This window comes from Carcharodon carcharias, chromosome 8 (genome assembly GCF_017639515.1).
Source record: "Carcharodon carcharias isolate sCarCar2 chromosome 8, sCarCar2.pri, whole genome shotgun sequence".
Classification (NCBI taxonomy): domain Eukaryota; kingdom Metazoa; phylum Chordata; class Chondrichthyes; order Lamniformes; family Lamnidae; genus Carcharodon; species Carcharodon carcharias.
The window spans coordinates 90,378,955-90,404,093 of NC_054474.1; the positions used below are offsets into that span (position 1 = coordinate 90,378,955).

Here is a 25,139-nt window from a genome sequence, read left to right on the forward strand (position 1 = left end):
TGCTAATTAAGAATGGATGGTAGGGCACTCAAGGTATAGCTCTAGTGGGGGTGGGGGAGCATAAAAGATTTAAAAATATTTAAAAATAATGGAAATAGGTGGGAAAAGAAAAATCTATATAATTTATTGGAAAAAACAAAAGGAAGGGGAAACAGAAAGGGGGTGAGGATGGAGGAGGGAGGTCAAGACCTAAAGTTGTTGAATTCAATATTCAGTCCGGAAGGTTGTAAAGTGCCTAGTCGGAAGATGAGGTGCTGTTCCTCCAGTTTGCGTTGGGCTTCACTGGAACAATGCAGCAAGCCAAGGAGAGACATGTGGGCAAGAGAGCAGGGTGGAGTGTTAAAATGGCAAGCGACAGGGAGGTTTGGGTGATGCTTGCGGACAGACCGCAGGAGTTCTGCAAAGCGGTCGCCCAGTTTACGTTTGGTCTCTCCAATGTAGAGGACTCCTCAGTATGGTTCCCGCCACTGTCCCACTTGGGAAATAGAAACAAAAAGCTAAAAACAGCTGCTTCATTTTTACATATTGACAAATTAAAAAGAGCTCAATTACACTCACAGAGTCTTGAAAAAAATAATTATTTTCATGAATTGATATGGGATGAAAGCATAAAAGCTACACTCCCAATCTTTTTTCTTTATTCTTTCATGGGATGTGGGTGTCACTGGCAAGGCCAGCACATGTTGCCCATCCCTAATTGCCCTTGAACCAAAGTCAACCACATTGTTGTGGATCTGGAGTTACAGGCAGGCCAGATTTCCGACATTAGTGAACCATATGGGTTATTCCAACAATCAATGATAGTCCCACAGTCACCATTACTGAGACTAATTTCCAATTCCAGATTTTATTAATTAATGGAGTTTAAATTCCACCAGTGGCCATGTGGGATTTGAACCCATTTCCCCAGCAGAGAACTAGCCTGGGCTTCTGGATGACAAGTCCAGTGACAGTACCACTACATCACTATTTCTGGTTGAGTTCATGACCTTAGCCACTCTATGCAGGCCTCACCGAAGCAACTGGCATACTTATCATGTCAACATCAGTTAGACTTTTACCTGTGGATGGGAGAGTTGAGGCCTTGAGCACTCCAGTGTGAGGAGCATTGCATTTGAACCTATTCAAGGCTAAGATAAACAAATGCTTGAACTATAGGGGAGACAAGGGTTGTGCAGATTAGGCGAGGAAGTGCAGTTGAGGCCCAGATCAGATTAACTATGATCTTGTTGAATGGCAGAGTACGCTATACGGACTGGAGGGCCTTCTCCTGTTCCTATTTCTTATTCTCTTATGTTGAAATTTTAAATCATTGTCCATCTACCTCTTCATAACATTATTTGAAAAAGAGCAGAGATTTTCTATCGTGTACTAGCTAATTGCAGGTCAACTGGTCATATGTCCCCTTGTTCTTTTGGGGCTTGGCTGTATGCAAAATGACTGCTGCATTTGTCTACATATCGACACTTACCGCACTTTAAATTCATTGATTTGATGTGTAGCAGTTTGAGACATTTTTGAAGATTGGAATAAAATTGTCTAGATGCAAAGTTTTCTTTCAGCTGCATACCTGTTTCAGAAGGCAGCTGAAAGGGCTTCATGGGCCAATCCCAAACTCACCAAAGTTCACGCATTGTTCAGAAAGGATCACTGAATGGGAATCCTGACTGGTTTTCCGTCCTCAGCCCAGGAACCCTGAAACAGTGTCCCAGCCTCTGCCTGGGTGAGCTCAGCTGCCTGAGCATAGAAGACAGTGATCCAAACTGGGACCTTCCGGGTCTATATGCTTCAGTTACGGCTCAGTGTCAACACCCTAGCCTCTGAGTCAGGAGGTTGTGGGCTCAAAGTGCACTCCAGAGACTTGAGCACATAATCTTATGCTGACACTTCAGTGCAGCACTGTCAGAGGTGTTACTTTTTGGATACATGGTTAAATCAAGGCCCCATGTGCCCTCTTAGGTTTTTTCTTATTCTTTCATGGGATTTGGCAGCAATTGTTGCCCATCCCTAATTGCCCTTGAACTGAGTGGCTATCTGCACTATTTCAGAGGGCAGTTAAGAGTCAACCACATTTCTGGAGTCATATGTAGGCTAGGACAAGGAAGAACAGCAGATTTCCTTAAGTGAACCATATGGATTTTTACAACAATTGTAACAACAGCAATGCTGCTGCTGCGACTATCTTTTAATTCCTGATTTTATTAATTAATTTTAAATTCCATTAGCTGCTGTAGTGGGATTTGAACCCATGCCCCCCCTTTCTCTGGTTTACTAGTCCAGTGCCATTACCACTATGTAACTACCACTCCCTACATGCCCACCCTATAGGTGGATATAAAAGATCTCTCAGCACTGTTTGAAGAAGAGCATAGGAGTAGAGGGAGTAAATGGGAGAGTGGAGTTGAGACCACAACCAAACAGCCAAGATTTTATTGTATGGCAGCGCAGGCTCAAAGGGCTGAATGGCCTTCCGCTGCTCTTATGTTCCTATGAATACTCACTGGTGTCCTGCTTAATATTTATTCGCTAACAAATGTTACCAAAAGATGTTGGGAATGAGCGCCATTGGGATTGTCCGGTCCCACTGAAAGTCAACGGATTTTTGGCTGGGCCACCGAATCTCCAGCGGAAGGTCCCGCCATGATGGGGCCAGAAAATCCAGGCTGTTATCTGGTCATATTGTTGTTTGTGGGATCTTACTGTATGCAAATTAGCTGCCAAGTTTCCTACATTACTATAGTTACAACACTTTAAAAGATATACATAATTGGCTGTAAATTGTGGTGGATGATGTGAAAGGTGCTGTATAAATGTGAGTTCTTTCTTTCATTCTTCCCCACAATGGATGGTGCACTCACCAGCTGAGCTGTTGCTGAAATACCTGACTGTATTGCAAAGAAAAGTGATTGCATCTGCTTCGGTGTATTGACACTGTATGGCAGCAGGCTGAATAGATTTTCAGGTATCTGGGAATTGTTTTCAAATACAACAGTCATGGTGTGGAATATTACTGTAGGACAACAGAAATAGCAATCAGAGTGCATAGCGAAGGCAGTCATTCCCTGCTAAACAAAAATAAATAACATGCAGTACAATGTTCTTTGGAGGGTGTGGATGGGAAGCTGCCATTTATTTTTAACTAACATAGCATGTTTCAAGTAGACAAACCGATGTGCGGCGAGAAAGTATGAGGAACTGCATTCCCAACTAATTTTGAACAGATGGAACAGGAATCGTGTCCGTGGAGCTGATCTTATACAAGCAACATACTATGGGCCGAATTTTACCCAGCAAAAATGGGCCTGTACCTCACCCGCACTGGCCTATTGTTAGGCGCGATGATGTTGGGTCCCGTTCCTGATGTCATCACGCCGGAACACAATAATACTCTAGGCGGGCAGCCCTAGAAATTGGGAATACACCCACCATATTCAAACTGTTGACAATTAGATAGTTAAGCTTATTAAAGGTGCAACTGACTGAAATAATAGGATTAGAGAATGTGAAGCATACCGGTGTGCGGAACTCGTTTTAGGCACTGAATGACTGTAAAGGCAGCAGCTGGGTTCTTGATTTGACCTCAGCAGTTCAGGCTGCATGAGTGCTGTTATCACTCACTATTGGAAGGTATGGTTCCAGGGTATAACTTTGCTGTTTTAAGGCTTGAATGAGCCTGCAGAAATGTACAGTTACTGCCTCATCTGCTCCTCAGCCCTCTTTGTTTTTAAGAAGATGGGGTTAATGGCTTCCGTGGGAGACACATGTTCAGTGAGGAGGAGGGGGGGGACAGTGAGAAGGAGAGAGAGGAGGTCATATGGTCATGGGCAGAATGGTGCATAAGGGGCCTGCATTAGAGCAAGTAGCTGATGGAGACAGGCTGCAGCAACATAGTGGCGCAGAGCAAGGACTTATACTGCCAACTGAATGCATCAGCAGAGAATGAGTTACAGTTAAATGTCCCAGACACAGTGCCGGAAGAGACTCAGGCTCTCCAGAGCCACAGTAACCTCTCTCTGTGAGATTCTGGTGAGGAGGAGGGGAGTGGTGGTGGTGGTGGGGGGTGGGGGGGTGGGGGGGGGGGTGGGGGGTGGTGCGGGGGTGTGTGGTTTAGCTTCCAACTGTGTGGGTGGTCAGCCAATGTCAGTGGCGGTAAAGGTGATTGTGGTGCTGAATTTCTTTGCCAGTGGATCCTTTCAGGCTGCCTGTGGAGACCTTAGTGGCATTACACAGCCTGTTGCTCACCACTGCATTAAGAAAGGTCCTTACAGGTGCAATGTTCCAAAGGGTAGGTAAGTACATTGCATTCTCCAAGGACCACCACAACTTGAACGAACCAGAGGCTTTGTGGCGATGGTAGGTTTCCCCAGGGTTCAGGGAGCAATAGACTGCACTCACATCACCATAAAGACTCCAGCAGGCCAGCTCTATTCATTCATTAAGAGGAAGGGCTATCATTCTTTAAATGTCCAGTTGGTATGTGACCACAATTGATGAATTATGCAAGCATGCACCAGGTATCTGGGCAGCAGCCACGACTGGTACATTCTCCGGAACTCCCAGGTGCCAGATATATTCAATGGACTTGATGCCCTGAATAGTTGGCTTCTGAGTGACAAGGGCTACCCTTTGAAGAAGTGGCTCATGACGCTAGTGAGGGCCCCCAGAACAGATGCGGAGAGGATCTCTCACAACAACCACGGGACCACCAGGGCCATTGTCAAGCAGACAATTGGGCTGCTGAAGATCAGGTTCTGATGCCTGGATAGATCAGGAGGAGCATTGCTGCTTGCTCCTTCCAGAGTTTCACTGATGGACGTTGAGTTTTTTTTTATTCATTCATGTCATGCACGGGACGTGGGCTTTGCTTGCTGGGCCAGCATTTATTGCCCATTTATTGTTCCAATTCAGGATAGTGAGTTACTCGGAGGGGAACTTCCAGTTAGTGGTGTTCCCATCAACCTGTTGCCCTCATCCTTCTAGATGGTGATGGTTGTGGGTTTGGAAGGTGCTGTCTAATGAGCCTTGGTGAATTCCTGCAGTGCATCTTGTAGATGGTACACACTGCTGCTGCTGTGCGTCAGTGGTGCAGGGAGTGAATGTTTGTGGATGTGGTGCTAATCAAGTGGGCTGCTTTGTCCTGGATGGTGTCCATCTTCTTCAGTGTTGTGGGAGCTGCACTCATCCAGGCAAGTGGGGACAATTCCATCACACTCCTGACTTGTGCCTTGTAGATGATGGACAGGCTTTGGGGAGTCAGGAGGTGAGTTACTCATCACACGATTCCTACCCTCTGACCTTCTCTTGTAGCCACAGTATTTATATGGCTAGTCCAGTTCAGTTCTTGGTCAGTGGTAACACCCTGGATGTTGATAGAGGGGGATTCAGTGATGGTAATGCCATTGAATGTCAAGGAACGATGGTTAGATTCTCTCTTGTTGGAGATGGTCATTGCCTGGCATTTGTGTGCTGCAAATGTTACTTGCCACTTGTCATCCCAAGCCTGGATATTGTTCAGGTCTTGCTGCATTTGGACATGGACTGTTGCTGTATCTGAGGAGTCGTGAATTGTGCTGAACATCGTGCAATCATCACTGAACATCCCCACTTCTGACCTTATGATGGAAGGAAGGTGATTGATGAAGTAGCTGAAGATGGCTGGGTTCAGTCACTACCTAGAGGAACTCCTGCAGTGATGTCCTGGAACTGAGGTGATTGACCTCCAGCAACCACAATCATCTTCCTTTCTGCTAGGTATGACTCCAAATGAGTGGAGAGTATTCCCATTGACTCCAGTTTTGCTAGGGCTCCTTGATACCACACTCGGTCAAATCCAGCCTTGATGTCAAGGGCAATCACTTTCACCTCATCTGTGTGCTGCGTAACCTCGCCATTCAGAGGGGAGATGTTCTGGAGCAAGAGGAGACACAAGATAGTGGGCATTCCTCAGACGATGAGGTCAAAGGGGAGGTGAGGATCACCTCGGGGAGGTGTAAAGGCCTGCACAGGAGCAAATAGATGGCCGTGACACATGGGAGGCCTTAATAATGCAGAGGTTCCAGTAGGTCAGGCATTCTTGGTCTCTGAGCTGCGCATACTCCCTGTGTCTCAATGTCATTCCGCCCACATGGCAATATCTTTTGAGCGTCCTGTCAGTGCAATCATTATCTCAATCCCTTGTGCATTGTTGCATCTTGACCAACCTTCACAGTTGAAAATGCATGGTTCTTTTCTCCTGTCATTTCATATCAATTAAAAATTAACCTCTGCATGATGACTAATAAATGATGATTTATGAACAAATGGCCAATGGCTCCTCCAAGTAACACATGAGCACAATGCACCCATGTGAACCGCTTTATGATTCCTGTGGAGTTTGCTAAATTAGTTTCCATGTGCTGCGACGGAGTGCTTCCCCCTCATTTGCTGCTGTGCTGGAGAGAAGCTGCTGATCTGTTTGTCCCCTTGCCTTGGATGACTTTGACAGGTACCCTCTGTGTGGCTGAGGCCTTGAGGGCCCTGCCACATTAGAAGACTTCTGCTGAGTTGCAGGAGGAGCTTCTGTCACTGCAGGTGTGTGAGGACACAAGATTCAACAACATTAGCACTGTATGGATTATGAGATATGACACCTTTCAACCATTAAACCACTTATACCATCCTCTTTAGGTTTCTGCCAAGAAGTATTCCAACCTTTAAAAGCATAAACCACAAACTTACAATTCATGTAAGCATGCCACGCGTCATACACCCTCTCCCTAGCCCTCTCCCCACCTCTGCCCCAAATTTGGAGAATGTCCCTTGCAATTTCACCACCCCAAGGCCTTCCTCCAATTTTGCCTCTATCAATTGAGTGGCTCCATTCTGTTGAGGACACCAGAAGAACAACCTCCTTCTCCAGCAAGGTGAGGGTTTCCAGATCAGGTACGCCATCTCCAGCCCTGTTTCTCTCCTGGGCATTGTAAGCCTGCTTCTCCTGAAATGAGGTGTGACAGTGTAATGATGCTCAGTCTCAGAGACAATAATTTCATCATGCATCCAAGTGCTGTGAGGGATGCATAATCTGCATAATGATTGGCAGGCAATACACTGGGTAACATCCTCAATTCTAAGACTCCCCCCCATCCACCAGAACCATGACGACACCTCCACAGAGGCCAATTTCATTTGTGCATAATGCTGCCTTCAACTTCTGAGGTACTCACAAGGCACAACCTTTATCGAGCCTTCCCTATACCTACCGTGTACACTGATAACAGAGTGCAGACTTACTCAACCTTCCAGACCTCAGCAGCTCATTTAACCTCTTCTGGCACTTCCTCCAACTTTGAGGCAGCACACCAACGCTGCTGACCTCTGCAGTCACCTGCATCCAGGCAGCTCAGGTCATTGTGGGAGTCCTTCTCTTCCCATCTGCTGACATTAAAACCTCACACCTAGCGGTCACAGTCTGGAGGAGCCTCGGAGGGAGTCATCCTCAAAACATGGGGTGGGTCGACACCTTCTTCCCTCCCTTTCCCCTCACTCCCCTCTCTCGGCCATCTATGATGTGTGTGTGCTCTGCCAAAACCACTTAATTCTAACCGTCTGAGGAATTTCACACCTTATTCAGTTTAATAAAACTGACTTCAGCCAATGCTTGTCAATCTTACAAAATTCAAAAAATTCCTGCTCCTTTCCAGCTCCAGTAAATCACAGGTGCCCCTTTAAATTAGTGGCTGTGACCTCCTTCCAAGTCACGGCCTGCAACTTCGACCACTGGACATCCCACCCTCCATTTCCAAATGGACAGGGCAACGACACTCAAGCAATGACATGGAGTGCAAATCCACCTGGCGGCCATTAATTGGATCATTGTCATATTTTACAGTAGAAGACGATGGCAAGGGCAGGAGTTGGCGAGCCACCCATTTCCAGGTACATGACCCGCCCACCGAAACACAGTGTAATATTCAGCCCTATGTGTTGTGATGAGAGATGGGATTCGGGATTCTGACTGATTTGATGTGAAATGTTAAGATCAAATTGATTTAATTTAAATGAAGTTATGCAAGTCATAAGTTATATATTTGAGTACATTTTACACTCTCTCTCAACCACTATACTGGAGAGTTGCAGGTCAGGCCAACAGTCTCAAGACCTTTGTCTGCTAATGGAGACTAGCAACCAAGAACACTTCCAAGCCCAAAGGACTGCAGAGAATCTGGATGAGAAAGGGAGTTCTATCCTTTGCAGTGTTCCTTGCCTTGCATCTTCACCCCTCCCTCTCCCTCTCCTGCCCTTACCACAGGCCCTGTCTAAACCCTTGCCCGGCCACTTCTCTGGGTGCTAGGGCCATTCCTTCAGCCAGCTGTCACTTCTTACCCTGTTCATCCTCAGGAGCAAAATCTCTGCCAGTCACTCATGACAGTAGGAGGAATCACCTCAGAATTGCACAAAGTGCAGTAGCGGGCATGAAAAAAGACGTTTTAACTGCCGGCTGCAATGGCAGGTTTTCACGTTGTATCGTCCCCTGCCCACCTCATAATTACACAGCAGCAGGAAACACGCTGTCTCATAGGCGGGCGGCCTCTGAAAGGCCTGTATACTGTTACCTTACCATTTCCTCACTTCAGGTGCCATATCGAAACGGCAACCATGCACACAGTTTTCAATGCTTACAGCCCTGGACTGCTCTATTGAAGACATGGCCCTGAAAGCCAAGACGAGTTCAGTGACCCATCAATGGTGTGCCTTTTGGAGGCCCACCGTGATGTCCTCCACACACGCTCTGGCCGCAGGACATCTAGCAATCTCACCACTCTGGTTTGGGACGCAGTAGCAGTGGTGGTCATTGCCAATGTTGCACAGAAGAGGTTGACCATCCAGTGCAGAAAGAGGATGAACGATCTCATCCATGCCGCCAGGGTAAGGCAACCATCTCATCACTCTAAACTCACACACTCACAAGCCCATCACAAGTTCACTGGCATCTCGCTCAAGGGACATCACCACTCACTCTCACACACACCCTCACATCTCCATCAGGCCTTATCCCCTCTGGAGACTGCCCCCTCAGCCTCACTATCTTGAGGCCACTTACACAGGTCAACATGTGCCCTCACATACACCCTGGGCTCTTCCCCACCAGAGCCCTCGCCTTGCAGCCTCTTCCCTTGCCTGAGGCCACTTCTCCCCCCTTCCCCAAGCAACCCTAGACTGGCAGCTGTTAAAAAGCCACTCCTGCCTCATCGTTGGTCTGGTAGGTAGAGACCCACCCATGAGCCCCCCAAGAGTGACATTGTGCTGCCTGCGAAGCCCTGCACTGATGACCTGATTGCAAGGTAGGCAAACAAACCTCAAAATCCTGAGTGAAGTATAGCTCACTAGGTGCACATTGCTTATGTACAGTTGTGAAACACGTTGGTGCGCAATTACTCCAACCTGCCCTGATGATCCAGCATGGGGTTGGCGGGGAGATGATTCTGGAAAGCAGGGCTTATAATGAGATGCTAAAGTATTGAAATTAGGTTCCCGGTGTGCGGTGGTGGGAAACGCATCCCACCATTGACGGGTGGAGCAGACGATCAGAAACTGGTTTTACGACAGTGTAAAACTGATTTTTGGCCTTCTTGCCTTATTGTCCACTCAAGCTGCCAAACATGCCTGCCGCCAACAGGAGCGGAAAATTCCTCCCAATATGTTTGACAAGACCAGTGCCAGGGCCTAGCCATTACTTCCTAATAGCAACCAGTGCCTTCCTGAGTTCCTATTTATAATTAGAGCTTTCCATTTATAAAGTATCTGCCTATGTGGCTCTGTGTCAAATTTCCAATGCCATTTTTGAAGATTGGGATAAAATAGCATTTTCAGCAGACCATTCATGCTCCTTTAAGAGGCTGTCACAACAATGTGTTGTGTGCATGTGGGATATTAATCTTTAATTTCATTGGCTGGTAAAGTATATATTGAACCTCTTTAAAAGGACTTTTGTCAAGCAAAGATGCCGACTTAAGATGGCTCCCACAGGTCACCTGATAAGTCCTCTATTACAAGTTGAAAGTTTCCAATGTGGATTACAATTAGGACATGCCCAGGCAAACCTTCTAAGGAATCTCACATCTACTAATGTCAAGAATTACTTCAAAAATGGGCTAAAACTTGTAACTGGTCCTCACCATTTGGATTGCTATAAAACTACATTCCATGATATCAGACAGAGGCAGGAAGTCTACAGAGATAATGGCTATGTTGAAGGTGTTGATATGTTTGTCCAAGCTCAGGGAAGAATTGGCCATGCAGAAGTGATGGCTGGAACTTTAAAAATATTAATCACCTAGGCCACAACACAATAGCCAAGGTCTGTCCAGACATGAGCTAATCAATTACCTTCTGTGGAATACTCAAATCATTATGCAGAGAGAGAGGTCATGTGATCAGAATCACCATTTTGAAATATCTTTTATTACAGCATCCTGGTTGCTTTTAAAGCAGTCTAGAGAAGAAACAGCTGAAGGCAGCAATAAGGCTGCGTACCTCCCTATCTCTTTCAACTAAATTGCAGTCTGCCTGCTTATATCATACTGGGGACAACAGAAACTCAGAAGAAGACTTCAAACTTCAAAAGCAACATTTCCAAGGAAAAATAAGTAGCAATATTTAAAGAACTGCCTCAACCATGAAAAACAGCAAAAGGACTCATAATCAGTGAACTTTTTTTTGCCTTTTATCATTGACTCTTGAATTTGGCCAAACGTTAATCTCCTCTACTGTATAACATAAGGTTGCATGATTGTATGTGTGTTTGTGTGTTGCGATGGTCAGGATGTGTGTTTACCTCTTTAAAAATATTTTTATATCTTTACCTCGGTAGGCCTTTTGCTCAATAAAACCTAATCCCTGTTGTGTTTAAATGCAAGAAAGCCTGTTGGACTGAGTTTTTTTTTATAGATGTTTAACTATAAAAATCCAGTAATATTACCCAAGGCAAACTGCTGTAACATTAATAAAGCCATTCCACATGACCTGTAACTCTCTTCCACTCTGCTGTGGAAACCCAAACTTCAGAATAAAACTTATTTTTGCAGCCCATGAGTTTTCTGGCTTGACTGAATGAATGGTTGATTCAAACTGTATCTTCTCCCAGCCCAGAGCCTCAGCTCAGCAGGTATATCACACAGCTCCAGCTCAACAGCTACAGCTCAAACAGCTACAACTACCCTAAACTCTCCAAAGTAATTCTAAAATACTTTTTATTTCCCTTTAATCTCAGCTTCCATTGTTCTCACACCTCTTTGAAACTCAAATCCTTCCAAATATAAGATCCTTTATATTTTCATTTTGTCTTTGCTTTCGGGTCAATAAAATATACTATCCCCACTTCTACTTAACTATGATGCTCCAAGATGCAAACATGTTTCTTTGTACCCCTGACTTCTCTTTGACATTCAAACAAACTAAAAATGCAAATGTTGGATCTAATCTATTCACTTGTACCTCAAATTCAACGCCTCTATCCTTGTCATGTTTTAAACCCCCCAGACAACCTGTCTCTTATTAATCTCTGTCCACCTTAATTATATTATACACACATACAGACACACACAGCCTTTTTCACAGAATAACACAATATTTCCCAAAAATATTTTTTAAAATAATATCCATTTCTCACAAATACGGCTTCTTTGGAACTCAGTATGAAGTTCTGAAGAAGAGTGACATTGGACTCGAAATATTGACTTTTGGAGTTCCATCTGAAATCTGATCTACATTTATTGTAAACTAGTGAATTCTGCCCATGTCTTTGTCTTCTGTCTTTATTTGGGGAAGGAATCTCATGGCCACTATTGATGCAATTCAGGGGGAAGCTCCATAAATAAGGACTTGCTCTCAGAGACTCTCTGCAGATGTTGGCCTGGAATTTTCTCGATGCTTCTCCTGTTCTGCCATTATAACTTTGCTGAAAGTGTAACAGCTTATGTTGCTTCCCTATTCATTATTGGTGGGCCAGAATTTGCTGAGGAACTAATGCTGTGTGAATGAGACTCACCACTATTGATGCACAAATCAACAGCAACTTGTGGTGAGGAGGAGATGCCCTGTGAATTGCGAATTTCCACAAAATACTGGACAATGCACACTGTGCCTATGTTAGCTTCATGAAAATGACATCTTTAACCTTACCTTTCCCATAAATTGCCCATTAAACATGCCATAGAAAATTAAGTCTAATATTTAACAGCATAAGTATCCATTTTAAAGATGTGATAATTGTTAATGACTGCCAATCAATTTCTCCAGACTAGTAAATGAACAAATAATGTGTGGAGCCTCATTCCTTCAGGTTGTGAATTATTGTTGGAGATTTTAAAAATGTAAATTTTTTAACTTGCGGAAAAATTGTGCTTTTTTTTCTGTTTCTTTTTCTTTATCTCTCTCTTAATTCAATCTCTTCTTCACTTAATATTTTTTATACCTGATTTGCCATTGAATTCAGCCACTTACAATTCAGTTTCTTTCTCAGTCCTTCTATTTTTCAATTAAGGAGATAGACCGTTGGTCCTGCCGTTCACTGTCCCATATGTCCTAGTGCCCTGGCCATGTTGTTCTCAGCTTATATTTCCAGCAAGTTGCAGAGTAAAGCAGGTATGGGTGAAGGTTGCAGGAAAATGTTTAACTTGGCACACCATAAGATGGTCGCTCCAGCATATTGTGGCTCCATTGAGACTTAAATAACTTTGTTTTCAAACAAACAATGTTAATCTCTATTTGTGTAATTGCCTGATGTGAGGTTACTCAATCACATTTCAAAGATTAAAAGAAAGCTGTTCAAAGTTTAACACTCCTGTTCCATCGAAATCAGTCCTGGAACCACAGTGCTAAAGGCATAGTGAGATTTATAGTGTTGTTTAGAACTAAACAACACTATTTTATTTTTAAAGACTATGGCTATTTTAAAGGTGGGAAGGGATTGACTCGAATCCAATTCACACAGAATACTAACATAGCTGCCCAATACTGCACCAAGCCCACTCACTGATCACCCTTGTTATCTTCCCCCCTTGACAACTCCTCAAAATCTTTCTCCTCATCTTCTAATCTCCACACATTTTCATTGCTTCCTACCTTTGCGACTTCCTTCCAGATCCATGGAATTTTACAGCGGTAGGATAATACAGTCCCGCTGAAGTCAATGGCCTTTTGAATGGCTCGCCGCATGTTTTGGGCTCGCCGCATGTTTTGGTCCCGCCCCTGCCACAACGGGACTGTAAAATTCCGTCCTATGTCTCAGTTTAATCTCTTCTGGACATCTGCGTTTTCTCCCTCCAGTCTGTGAATATCGTATGCCCTACTAGCAATGGTAGTCTTCAGCAATGTCACCTCCCCACACAAACTCCTCATGAAGAGTGATTAGAAAGTGGTCACTTTCTAAATCCCTCCACTTTACTACATCTCCCCAGGTTCAGGGTCTCCCTTGAAGCCTTTTTCGACTGTTCCTACTTGAGCTCCTCTTCCTAAACATCTCCACCCACCCTTATGAACCATTCACTAAAGGTTCCATATAAGAGCAAGTTATTACAGATGTCAATGGGTATTTAATTACTGGGCAACAAGTGATTGCACATTATATCCTCCTCCAGGTACTGTGCCCTAAGGTGGCATTGACAACTATATACTTCCTCCAGTCCTGTAGTAGTTTGCCATTGCCTTCTGCAATATGGCTTACCAGGCAGCTCTTTCACTCTTATTGCATACATTAGGCGGTATTGGGAGGATTTACAGGCTGATAATCAGCCTGCTTTTGAACACATTATGAACACACCTGTGGCCGTCAAGTCCTCGAGTGGGGCTTCAACCCAGAGCTCTGGCCCAGAGGGTGCTACCACTGCGCCACAAAACCTCCACACATCATTTTAAAATATCCAGTTGCAATTTGATGGATTCAAACAGAAAGAATTAACCAAAAAATGTCCTGAAAGTAAACGTATTGTGTTTCTTCCTTGAAGAAAGAAGTGGGAAGAGTTTCTTTTAAAGGGTTATTTTCCTCCTAAGCCTGAAAGTTGTAATTCGTCGCTGCCTCTCTCTGTTAGCGCGGGACTGTGGGTGTGCTTTGACTGAACGTCACTGGGAGGGAGGGGGGGATTCATTCTTAAAAAGTCAGCCTGCAGACCAGCTGCCAGCGGAAATTCTCCACGAATCACAGATACAGAGGGCGCTGGGGCCGGAAGGATGCAGCTGCCCATCTTCCTGGTACTTGCGGCCGCCTTCCCTGCGCTGATGCCTGGCGGAGGGGAACCGGTCTTCAACAAAAGGGATCACTCTGACACTCAACTGAACAAGCACCGGGCTCCCCGCGTCCTCACCGCCCAAACAGCAGAGGTGAGAGAGAAGACACCACTCCTCCCAACCCTGGTTTATATGGGGAGGATGGGAGGATGCTAAACTCGGATCGTCCGTTTAAAAGTGTATTGTCAGCTGCAAAGTGCTTTACCTGACAGCTGGATATTTGTCCTTTTATTTTTAGTTTTGTACTGTCACTTGCTGGCCTCCTGGTTTGACAGGTTAGTCCGCACTGGGTCGGCAAATGCATCGACCCATTTCCAGCATGTAGATTTATTTTTCTACATTTAGATTCGGAATTCTGGGGTTGTGAGCAACTGGTGCTGGGGCTGAAGTTATATTGCGCTTGGTGCAAAGTGGAAATACTTCGCCTTATATAAGACACCTGGGCTGCAACTTGCTGGTAACGATTGGCGGGTGATAGTCCTGCAGCCCTGAGCCCTCTATGACCCTTACCCTGCCGTTTACTTGTGATCGTGTAAACTCTGCAGCAAAACGTGTAGGAGTGAAAACCCCTTTCATTTAAAAAGGCGGTAGGCTGTAATGTAAGCTCTGCGCCCCCTCCTCCAGTCAGGCTGTGGTTTCACAGGGAACAGCACCCCGCAAGTCCCTTGCCAAATCAGTCATTGCTGAAACCTGATTCTGTCTTCAAAGTCCATGGACGTATAATTTCTACAAGAAGGCAACAGATGACAATCAGATCCCTAACTGACCTTGCCGATCCCCCGACCAACAGTGGCTCCACTAAACCTCCCAGTGATAGCATTTAGGCTGGCAAGCACTCTTTCCGAGGATGGATCAGATGTGCACTTGCTATTGCCAACTGAGCCGCTAAGGGAGCTTAGCAACTTTTCCTCCCATTCTGTACCTAATATTTATTTGTTCTGACTCACCAGCTTATGTTCCTAGATTAGGAGGGAATATCTATTTACAATTTAAACCCCTCGTCACCCCCTCAATCTTCTAAACTCAAGGGAATTCAAGCCAAGTTGATGCAACTTTTTCTCACAATTTGGCCCCCTAAGCCTCAGTATCATTCTAGTGAATATGTGCTGTGTCCCATTCAAGGCAAATATATCCTCCCTACGGTGTAGGGTCTGAACAGGGTCTCATTAAGGCTCTACTGAGCAATGCAGCTGAGATCTTCCTGAACTCTATGGTACAGGGCAACTCTAGTTAAGACTATCTCACTAAAACAGTGGTGGAACCTAAGGATTGGTGTTTGAAGTTACACACTAGCTATAGTGATCTTGACACATCATAGAACTATTCAAAGATGAAAACAAGAATTAACTAGATGTTTTGCAGTTTTTTGAGTGAACTTTGATGTTTGTCAAATCTAGGGATATTCGTGATTAGGCATAGAGTGCCTCAGTGCAGTGACCAGAATTAGTTCTCTCATATAGGATAAAGGCAAAATACTGTGGATGCTGGAAATCTGAAACAAAAACAAAAAATGCTGGAAAAACTCAGCAGGTCTGACAGCATCTGCGGAGAGAAAGACAGAGTTAATGTTTCGAGTCCGTATGACTCTTGTTCAGAGCTCTGAAGAAGAATCATATAGACTCGAAACATTAGTTCTCTCATGTCGGGTATTAGAGATTAGCTGCAGAGTAGAACTTCCTCTATTCTGTTGATTAGCCTCAGATCAAAATCAATTGTTGCTCATTTACTTCCAGAATGAGTATCAGGTTGGGAATGAGAGTGGAGGTTAAAGCGATTGGGAATGGGTGTGACAGTCGGTGGAACACAATGGCTCTGGCTCTGCTGGGACTGGTGCTCAGGATGATAAAGGGACATATGTCTTCTCTCAGGTGCTAGAAATCTGAAAGGTGAATGCTGGAATGTTTTTGTTGGTTAAGGGCATCAGGGATATGGAGCTAGGGAAGGTCAACAGACTGAGGTACTCATCAGCTATGAACTAATTAAATGGCAGAGCAGGCCCAAGCAGCACTATGGTCTATGCCTGTTCCTGTGAAGGCACCAAGACTGTTAGACACTTTGAGGATGGATAAATTTTACTTGATAACCTTTGAGAATCAGGGACTACTATGCAGCAGTTTGCTCAAGAGATTAAATGGACAATGTAGAGACCATGAGAGGCAGGTTGCACTAGATTTATGGATGATTTGGGCTTGGTAGAAAGCTTTCTTACACACTCAACGAGTTATCTCTTCCAGTTGCCACAAAAAAAGCAAAGAATATGAGCTTAAATAAGAACCTTCTCACATCCCTCAGGAATACCCCAGGTTTAGCATCCCTGGAACATGACTGGAGAATGTGCTGGAAATTTGAGTGTGAAGGGCATTGTGTCCCATGTAACATGGAAAGGATGCCTGATTAAGTTTATTTCTGATATGTGTTCATCGCCATCTCCATTAGTCTCTGAGATAATTTTCTTTTTTTTTAAATCACCTAAAGGGGAGTTAAAAACATTTTTTGTTAAAACATTCCTCACAGGAATATTTAAAAAAATTTGGCTGGGGCGATCCTATCGATTGGGAATATCAAGTGTCAGGGAAGGACTTGGCTCCTCCAGAGGAAAACCCAGCTCCCCGAGATGTGCTTCAGATCATGACTGAAGGAATTTCTGGAGATTCTGTCACAAAGGATCATCTGAAGCAGCCCAACAACAACACTTCTTACCTTCAAAACCTCAAGGAGTTCCAGAAAGCCAATGGCTTGAGTCCCACTGGAATCCTGGACAATGCCACCCTCAGTGTAATGAACCTACCTCGTTGCGGTGTGCCTGATAAGATGCTGCTGGAGAACAGCTCCCTCATAAATGCAACGTCACGCAATGATTTGGACAGCACGTCTTCTGACAGAACCAGCAGCGACTCGAACACCACCCGGCCTGCCACAGGGCCAGAATCCATCCGGAGGAAGCGCTTCCTCAACCGTCTGGTGAAGCACGCCAGGAGGAAGCGAGGCAGCTTGGATGCTCTCGGAGGAGCTGCTAGCAGTCTGGCCTTCTCAAAGAGAAAGCTAAAATGGCGCCTGATGGATGAGGCCTTCACCATCCAAATGAGTGTTGAGGAGCAGAAGAGTATCCTGAGGCTGGCCTTCCGCATGTGGAGTGAGGTGACACCACTGGAGTTTGAGGAGGACTTGGCTTCTCTCCCTGCTGACATTGACATTAAGCTGGGCTTTGGAACAGGTAAAACTAAACATACAAAAACTGGCGTGTGAGCTTGTAAGTCATTAGAGTGTCCCAGAGTGAACCTCTGATTGGAGCCATCTACTCTAAGTCAAAGAGTTACATGGAAACTGCAAGTAGTATCAGGATTCCTGGGCTAGGGAAGAGGGCGGGTTGGGGGGAAATACCGAGGCCTCCTCGTCAGTGCTATGTATTAACCCTTGCTGGAGAGGGTGCATGTGTAAGCATTGATTGTGTACAGGAGGGGGCTGGGCCACAAGGCTTTTACATCCTGCCCGCTGACCCTTACCACCAAGGTTCAATTAAGAACAATGGCCACTTGGATATGGCAGTGGAGGGCAGTGAGCACTCATGGTATTTGCACCCCGGCATGAATAGCCATCAGGCGAGGAGAGTAGAAGGGTACAAGAATCAGAGAATTCCACGCATTTAGCCCAACTGTAATGCCCCATAATTGGAATCTATTGTCCAGAGTAGCTGAATAAGTCTCACTGGTAGGGGCAGGGCCATTTTAACTCTTAAGAAACCAGCAAGTTCAGATCAGTTGGCAGGTTAAAATGTTAAAAATCTGAATCCTGACTCCCCAACCCATCTCCAACCTGCCCACTTCCAATTTAAACAGATGCAGGGCAGGGATCTGTTTGTGTAGTTGGGAGTGGGGATACAATTGAACCATGAGCTGTGTGTTGGTGTGCGTGTGTGTGTGTATGCGTGCGCGGGCAGCAGGCAACTCCCCGGAAGCTTTGGGGTTCCTATTGGCCCCTTGGTGCTGTCCTTTTTCAGTGCTGATGCAATTGTGTTTCTTATACTTGTTAAAGCTGAGGGGTAGCAGTAGTGGGGAACGGGACACTTCCTGATCAACGGTAAGTGCATGTAGCTCAATGCAAGACAAAGATCCCTTTACAAATTGTCTCAAAAGAGCACCAGTTAGTAACAGTTCAACATTTCCCACACCTGCCATTCTGTCACCTCCTTAAGGTAAAGTGTACAATTAGTTCTGGCTGTATAACTCATTTGATGCAGGACTCTTACTGGTAAAGGAGAATGTTATCACCTCAATTTGGGCTAGGTTCCAACTCAAGGTGTAAACCCAGTGCCTAATCCGTTGCCCTACCCAGTGCCTGTAATTTGGCACATGATGAGTACTTGTTCCATGGCACTCTGCCAAAATATAATGACGGTGTGAAAGTGCATAGGATTATAATCAAATACAGATATAAATAGCCATTGAAACAACCTTTTTATGCTGCATAATAATAATTGTGCTTTGATAATAGTCTTGCGTCTAACGTTTGTCTATCGGATACCAGATATCACACTTTGTTGCAAACTTTATCGGAAAGAGTGAAAGGCCAGGGCTTTTCATTTTGGCTTCTTCTGACCTGCTGCCTGAGATTTACAAGCAGATTACTGACCTGTAAATGATCATAGAGAAATGCAACCAGCTACAATAAGCTGAATCCCCAGAGGGAGCATTTGAACAATGGTTTTAAAGGGACAGCCTAGATTAACTGTTAGACATCACAAGTATGTTCCATGTGCAGCATCAGAGGTAATTAACTTTTGCATAATGTTGAACCTTTTACATTGGAAAGTCTCAGGAACCATCAAGCAGTGAATTGCTTCTTAAAAGGTGATGATTGTCATGGAGAAGAACTTCTAATATCAGAATGAATATTGTTACATGGAATAGCAATATATTTATGCCCCCATAAATGTCATGTCATGAATAATACCTCAATAAAGGTTTCCTCTCTAAAATGAAACTCTTGAAAAATATCACCTTCCATATTGCCAACCCAGAAAGGAACTTGCATGTGAGTAGGAAATCCCTGATCAAAATTTATCCCTCAAACAGGATTTGTCTTTATGTAAGATTTTTCACTATCTCACAGCATTCCAAAGTGCTTTGCAGCCAATGAAGTGTAGTCACTATTGTAATGCAGGGAACCCATCAGCCAATTTGTGCACAGTAAGCCCGCACACATAGCAATGTGACATATGACCAGATAATCTGTTTTTAATGCTGTTAGTGAGAGGATTAATATATATTGACCAGGATTTAGGGGTGAATTCACCTGCCCCTCTGAAATATTGTCACGGGATCACATACAGCCAACTGAGAGTTCAGTCAGAGCTTCAGTTTAACATTTCATCCGAAAGACAGCACCTCCAAAGAGCGTAGAGCTCCCTCAGTACCCCACTGGAGGGTCCTCACAGATTTAGAGAGCATCACTGGCTGCAGGTGTGCAGACTGCTCACATTGCCTGCAAGCTACTACCTTTCATTTGTGCCAGTCAACCTCATTAAAAGCTTGTTTTACAGCTCGAACGACTGGAGGTGACGTGAAAGGATAAAAGGGGAGAAAAAAGAAAGAATGAACGAAGAAATATGAGAGATAATTACCAACCACCACTTTTAGAATGGATTGACTCCACCTTGCAATCCTTTTGAGGCATAGAGTTCTCAAAGCACTTTATAATACATGACTGATAGTCCCTGACAATTCTTGTAAGCCTATATTATTGAACTATATAGGCCAGATTAACTCCTTCACTGCCACAGCCTTATTAGGATTGCCTTCTGTATGGTGCAAGCCTTTTTTTTAACCAATACCTGCACATCTTCTGAACTGAATAAAAACAACCACTTACATACATTCCATAAATCTGGCGTAGTCAAAGATCTGCTTCCCTGAAAGATTGAATATTGCCAAAAGGTTCAATGAGCACACTGTGGGAATGTGCTGTTTTCCGTGTCAGCCATGGAGGATAGGCTTTTCCTTAAAGGTGAATGTTAATTTGGCCGGCTTCTATTGAGTTGGGATGGGACAGATAGACATCCTCCTCTGTCAGGTACGCCCTGACTCTGTCTCAATAAAAGGATTAGAGGTTCAGCACTAGATTGCAGCCAGATTGGGAAAAATGCCAGGGCCCTGTTAACTCTGGTGGCTGTTGGACAGAAATGGACCTGACAAATATTTCCATCGGAGCAGGTTTTATCCATTTGGGAAAGCTAACATAACTGGTCCCTACAAAGCTGCCCAGGTTGAAGAACATCACCGCCCAGATAAGAAATTGTAGCTGTATTTACAGTAGGCTTTCAGTTCAGACAAATATCTGCGAATTTGCTCTGGGTGTTTATGCAATAAGTCATCCTTTAATGGAGAGCCGAGCTTGGCTCACTGATACAAGGCATCCTGAGGTCTGAATTTAAAAAGAAGCTTTTAAATAATTTTGTTTTCCTGTCCTGTCTTTCCTCACAGTGACCTGCTCCCCACAATTTAACACCCCTCTCAGCTGACCTCCCCCCCCACCCCCCGACCCCCTCAACTGGCTTGAGACTGAATAGTTGGTGTGGGAATGAACAATCAACAAAAGGGGCAGAACTTATGGCAGAACCAGCTTTCTGTAGAACTGAATAAACTCCACAACTCCCCTAATCACAAGACAAAATTAACCTTTAATGTGTTGACGTTTCGAGTCCTCATGACCCTTCGACAGAGTTCTGTCGAAGGGTCATGAGGACTCGAAACGTCAACTCTTTTCTTCTCCGCCGATGCTGCCAGACCTGCTGAGTTTTTCCAGGTAATTCTGTTTTTGTTTTGGATTTCCAGCATCCGCAGTTTTTTTGTTTTTAACCTTTAATGTGTTTGATCCTAAAGCCAAGTCTCTTTACTTCTACCTCACGTAGCATTGTACAATAGAGAGACTTAGAACAAAAAAGGGTGGTATTCAAAGAGAAAAGATAACCAGCACATTCAAGGCACACAGACTCGATCTTCACACCTGCAGAGAACAGGCATATGATAATCAATCTACCCTGCACAAATTCCATTAACACTTTAAAAGAGATTATTCTCCTGTACAGTTTCTTCTTAATCACAGTCAGACAATGAAGAGTTTACAACGGAATTGGAATCTTACTGTGGTGAATAACAACAGCAAATTGCAGTTTATTGCACCTTCGATATAGAAAAGCTTCCAAAAGCCCTTTGTAGAGGCATAATCCAAAAGGAAATTTGACGTGGAGCCAAAGAAAAGAGCATTAGGATAGCTTGGACAAAGGGGTTGTTTTTAAGGAGGGTCTTGAAAGAGAAATAACGAAGGGGTTTCGAGAGGGAAATGCAGGGCATGGGGTCCAGGTAGCTGAAGGCACAGCCGTCAATGTTGGGGAGAAAGGGGGGTTTCACAAGAAGTCAGAGGCAGATGATTATAGGGTATTACAAGGAGTTTTAGGGCCCGATGAGATTGTGGAGATAGAAACATTTCAAGCTACCGGCCTAGGGGCATACTGGCTGTACTGAAAAACATGAACCAGAAGACTACAAGGCCTGAAGATCCATTTGCAAAGTGAAGACAACATCAAAACTTTGACCTGCTGCCAGCTCCTTCAGGTCCTCTGGTTTGAGGGGCAGCTCACAGTGCAAGGTAAAGCCTGACTCATAATGCACTCCTCCACCCAGATACCCTGTGACCATAACTCTAGAAGGATGCAGGAGCCCAGGAACTGCCTTGCCCCATCTCATGGGGCCAAGATGACACTTTCTTGGAAAAGTCCTGAAAATCCTGGGGCATCATAAGAGAATGGAGACTGAGCGTAATAATCTTACTCTCTTGTTTGCCCTCTGCTCGCAAGGAATGAAGATTCAGAAGAATCAGCCACTCTCTGTTCTAAATACATTTTTTCTGATTTTCACCTATGCTTCCTTGAAATATTGATGTATATTTACTTTTATTGACACCATTTTATAATTCATATACCTCAGCGAGATTTCTCATGATCCAACTTCAATGCAACAAAATGGAGGGAGAGGTGGCCATTGCCTTCTCTGTCCAAGACGGATGGGGATGGGGTGTTTCAGAAAGATTACCACCGCTGGTTCTCCACCATGACCCCACTAAGTGTTAGTAACATGGATGGAAAGGTTGTCAGGATCTGCTGGCAACCGTGGTCGGTTTCTCACAGTTACTGTCCCATTTTGAACGGGATGGTGGAGAAAAATCTCTCCCATGCTGTGAAATTTAGCAGAAACCCCCTAATTCATTCTACATTGCTTTAGTAGAGATGAGGGGGAAAAAACAGCAAACTTAGAAATAGTGAGATTTTATATTTATATAGAATTGCAACACAACCAAGCCGTTTGGTCCAATTGGTTTATGTTTATACACCACACGAGCCACTATCTACACTAAATACCTCTTCCCACTCTATCCCGATATCTCTTGACTTCCTTTGCCTCTGCTGTTAACCTCCAGAAACTTCCACAATGCTGCCCAAGTGATGCCACCACCTTCCTAATAATTTTGGGCAGTCTGTAGTGAGCAGAAGACCTGCAGCACAATATTCCTCTCATGTTCACTATTATTGCCATCAAGTTCAACATTATCAAGTTCATTAAATTAGCAAGGGCACTCAGATGGCCCGAAAGGAGAAATTATAGCATTGGTACATTTAGGAATATTGCCCTATGATTCAACCAGAAAGCAGGGATTTTTCTTTACATGGCCTGCTAGTGCTTGCTTGCTGCTAATAACTTGACACTGAGGGGAACATTCCTCCTTCACACCAGCAAAAATAGCTTAGCTGCTCAGTTATCTGATTGATGTTTGTGCAATGCTGCAAAATAGCAAGTATCATGCCACATTACAAGAGTCACTACATTTCAACATAACATACTGTGTGTCAAACATTTTGAGACATTTCTAATTGGCTTAATCATGGGAAAATTGTTTAAATCCTGAACTCTGGAATTCCCTTCCTAAATTTCTAAATCTATCAACTTCTCTCTCTTCTTTAAATAAACTCCTTAAAACCTATCTCTTTGATCATGAATTTGGTCACCTGTCCCTGATCTGGTGTCAATCTCTGCCAGCTTAAATGGTTGTGAATGCCTTTCAGAATGGGAATTATTATTTTCCAAGATCCGGATCCCTAACATTGATGAACACAAAATCTTTTGGTAAATCTTCAGGGTGGCTCATAGTTTACCCACGCCACGTATATTAGCCATTGCTTACTGATAGTGCTCTCACCATTGAGTCAGTAGTTTGGGACACAGGTCCAAATCCAAGTAAGTGTCACTTAATCCAGGCTGACATGCCAATACAGCACTGAGGGAGTGCTGCACTATCAGAGGTGCTGTCTTTTGGAAGAGATATTAAATCGCATGCCTTCACATGTGTATGTCAAAGACCTATGGCACTATTTTGAGTAAGAGCTAAGGAGTCCTGGCCAATATTTGTATAGAAATATTTATTGTGGAAATTATCCAAGTTGATTAGCTTTCTTTATTGCCTTTCATACTTTGGATATTCAAATTGTGACAGATGCTGTCAAAACTTTTATAAAACTCCATTAGGACAGCTAACAGTGAATCAGAGGGTGGGATTTTTATAAAGACAGAAACATGATCTGTTATTCTTCTGCTAAGGTATAAGTGAGTATGCTCCAAGGATAGAAGGGACAATTGCCATTATGTTTCCTCTAAGGTTTATAAATTTGTCCACACATCATTGTTTGTTGGGCATTAACTGGTCTACTAAGCTCCCAAAATAGTGAACAGCCTTTGGATCAGCAATTTAGCCAATTTCATATGCAAATAAAGGGTTAATGCCCACTTGAGGTCCATTCCCTGCAGTTAGTTTGCCCTGCAGTGGTCAGTACTATTGTGGGCTTTACTCAGGGAAAGGAGCCCTCTGGATCACCTGACAACAAGGAAAGTGAGTAGCCTACCTGACTCTGAAGCCAGCTGGAGGAGAAGTGTTCCTTCTGATCTCACCTTAAAGTACAAGTTTTCCACCACCGCCCCTCCACCCCCCACCATTGTTGCCACTCTACTTCCATCACAGCTGCTCACAGCACCTACCTCCGATCTAACCCGATCCGGTGCCTCCAACAAACACCACCCCCCAAATCTCGACCCCAATTTACCCCGATCCTGATCCTGAATCCCAGTTCCCTTTGTTCACAATCAAGATCCGTGACCCCCAATCATTACTGCTCCCTACTCCAAATCTTCCCTAGTAGCAAACCCTGATCTGATCCCCCGGCCTGCTCTCCCATTCCTCCGCAATCCCTGGACTCCTGATCCAGGTCTCACCTGATATCAGAAATGATAACTCTCACCTATTTACTGCAGAGCGGGTCGATATTACACAACACTTCACCAACAGGCTTCATTACAATGAGATCTGAGGCCCAACATCTGGGGAACCTCAGGGTTCACTGTTCATGTGCAGAGAATCTATCATCTGCACCTGAATGTCCAGGCCTAGGTTTGTACAACCACTCCCCAAAGCCTGTCCACCACCTACAAGGTACAGGTCAGGAGTGTGATGGAATACTTCCCACTTGCCTGGATGAGTGTGGCTCCAACAACACTCAAGATGCTTGACACCATCCAGGACAATGCAGCCCGCTTGATTGTCACCCCATCCACAAACATTCACACCCTCCAGCACCGAAGAACAGTAGCAGCATTGTGCACCATCTACAAGATGCACTGCAGCAACTTACCAAGGTTTTTTAGGCAGCACCTCCAAACCCACAACCACTACCAACTAGAAGGACAAGGGCAGCAGCCACATGGGAACACCAGCACCTGCAAGTTCTCCCCCAAGTCACTCACCATCCTGACTTGGAAATATATTACTGTTCTTTC

The 25,139-nt window shown here is 44.4% G+C and overlaps 1 protein-coding gene across 1 annotated transcript in view; it reads left to right on the top strand.

The window, feature by feature from the left end:
- The first annotated feature begins 14,205 nt into the window (after positions 1-14,205).
- Positions 14,206-25,139, top strand: part of LOC121281464 (matrix metalloproteinase-21-like) — a 71,531-nt gene continuing 60,597 nt past the window's right edge. The window contains exons 1-2 of the mRNA XM_041194411.1: positions 14,206-14,355; positions 16,777-17,476. Of these exons, the coding sequence (XP_041050345.1) occupies positions 14,206-14,355; positions 16,777-17,476 (850 nt within the window). The remainder of the gene's footprint in view (positions 14,356-16,776; positions 17,477-25,139) is intronic.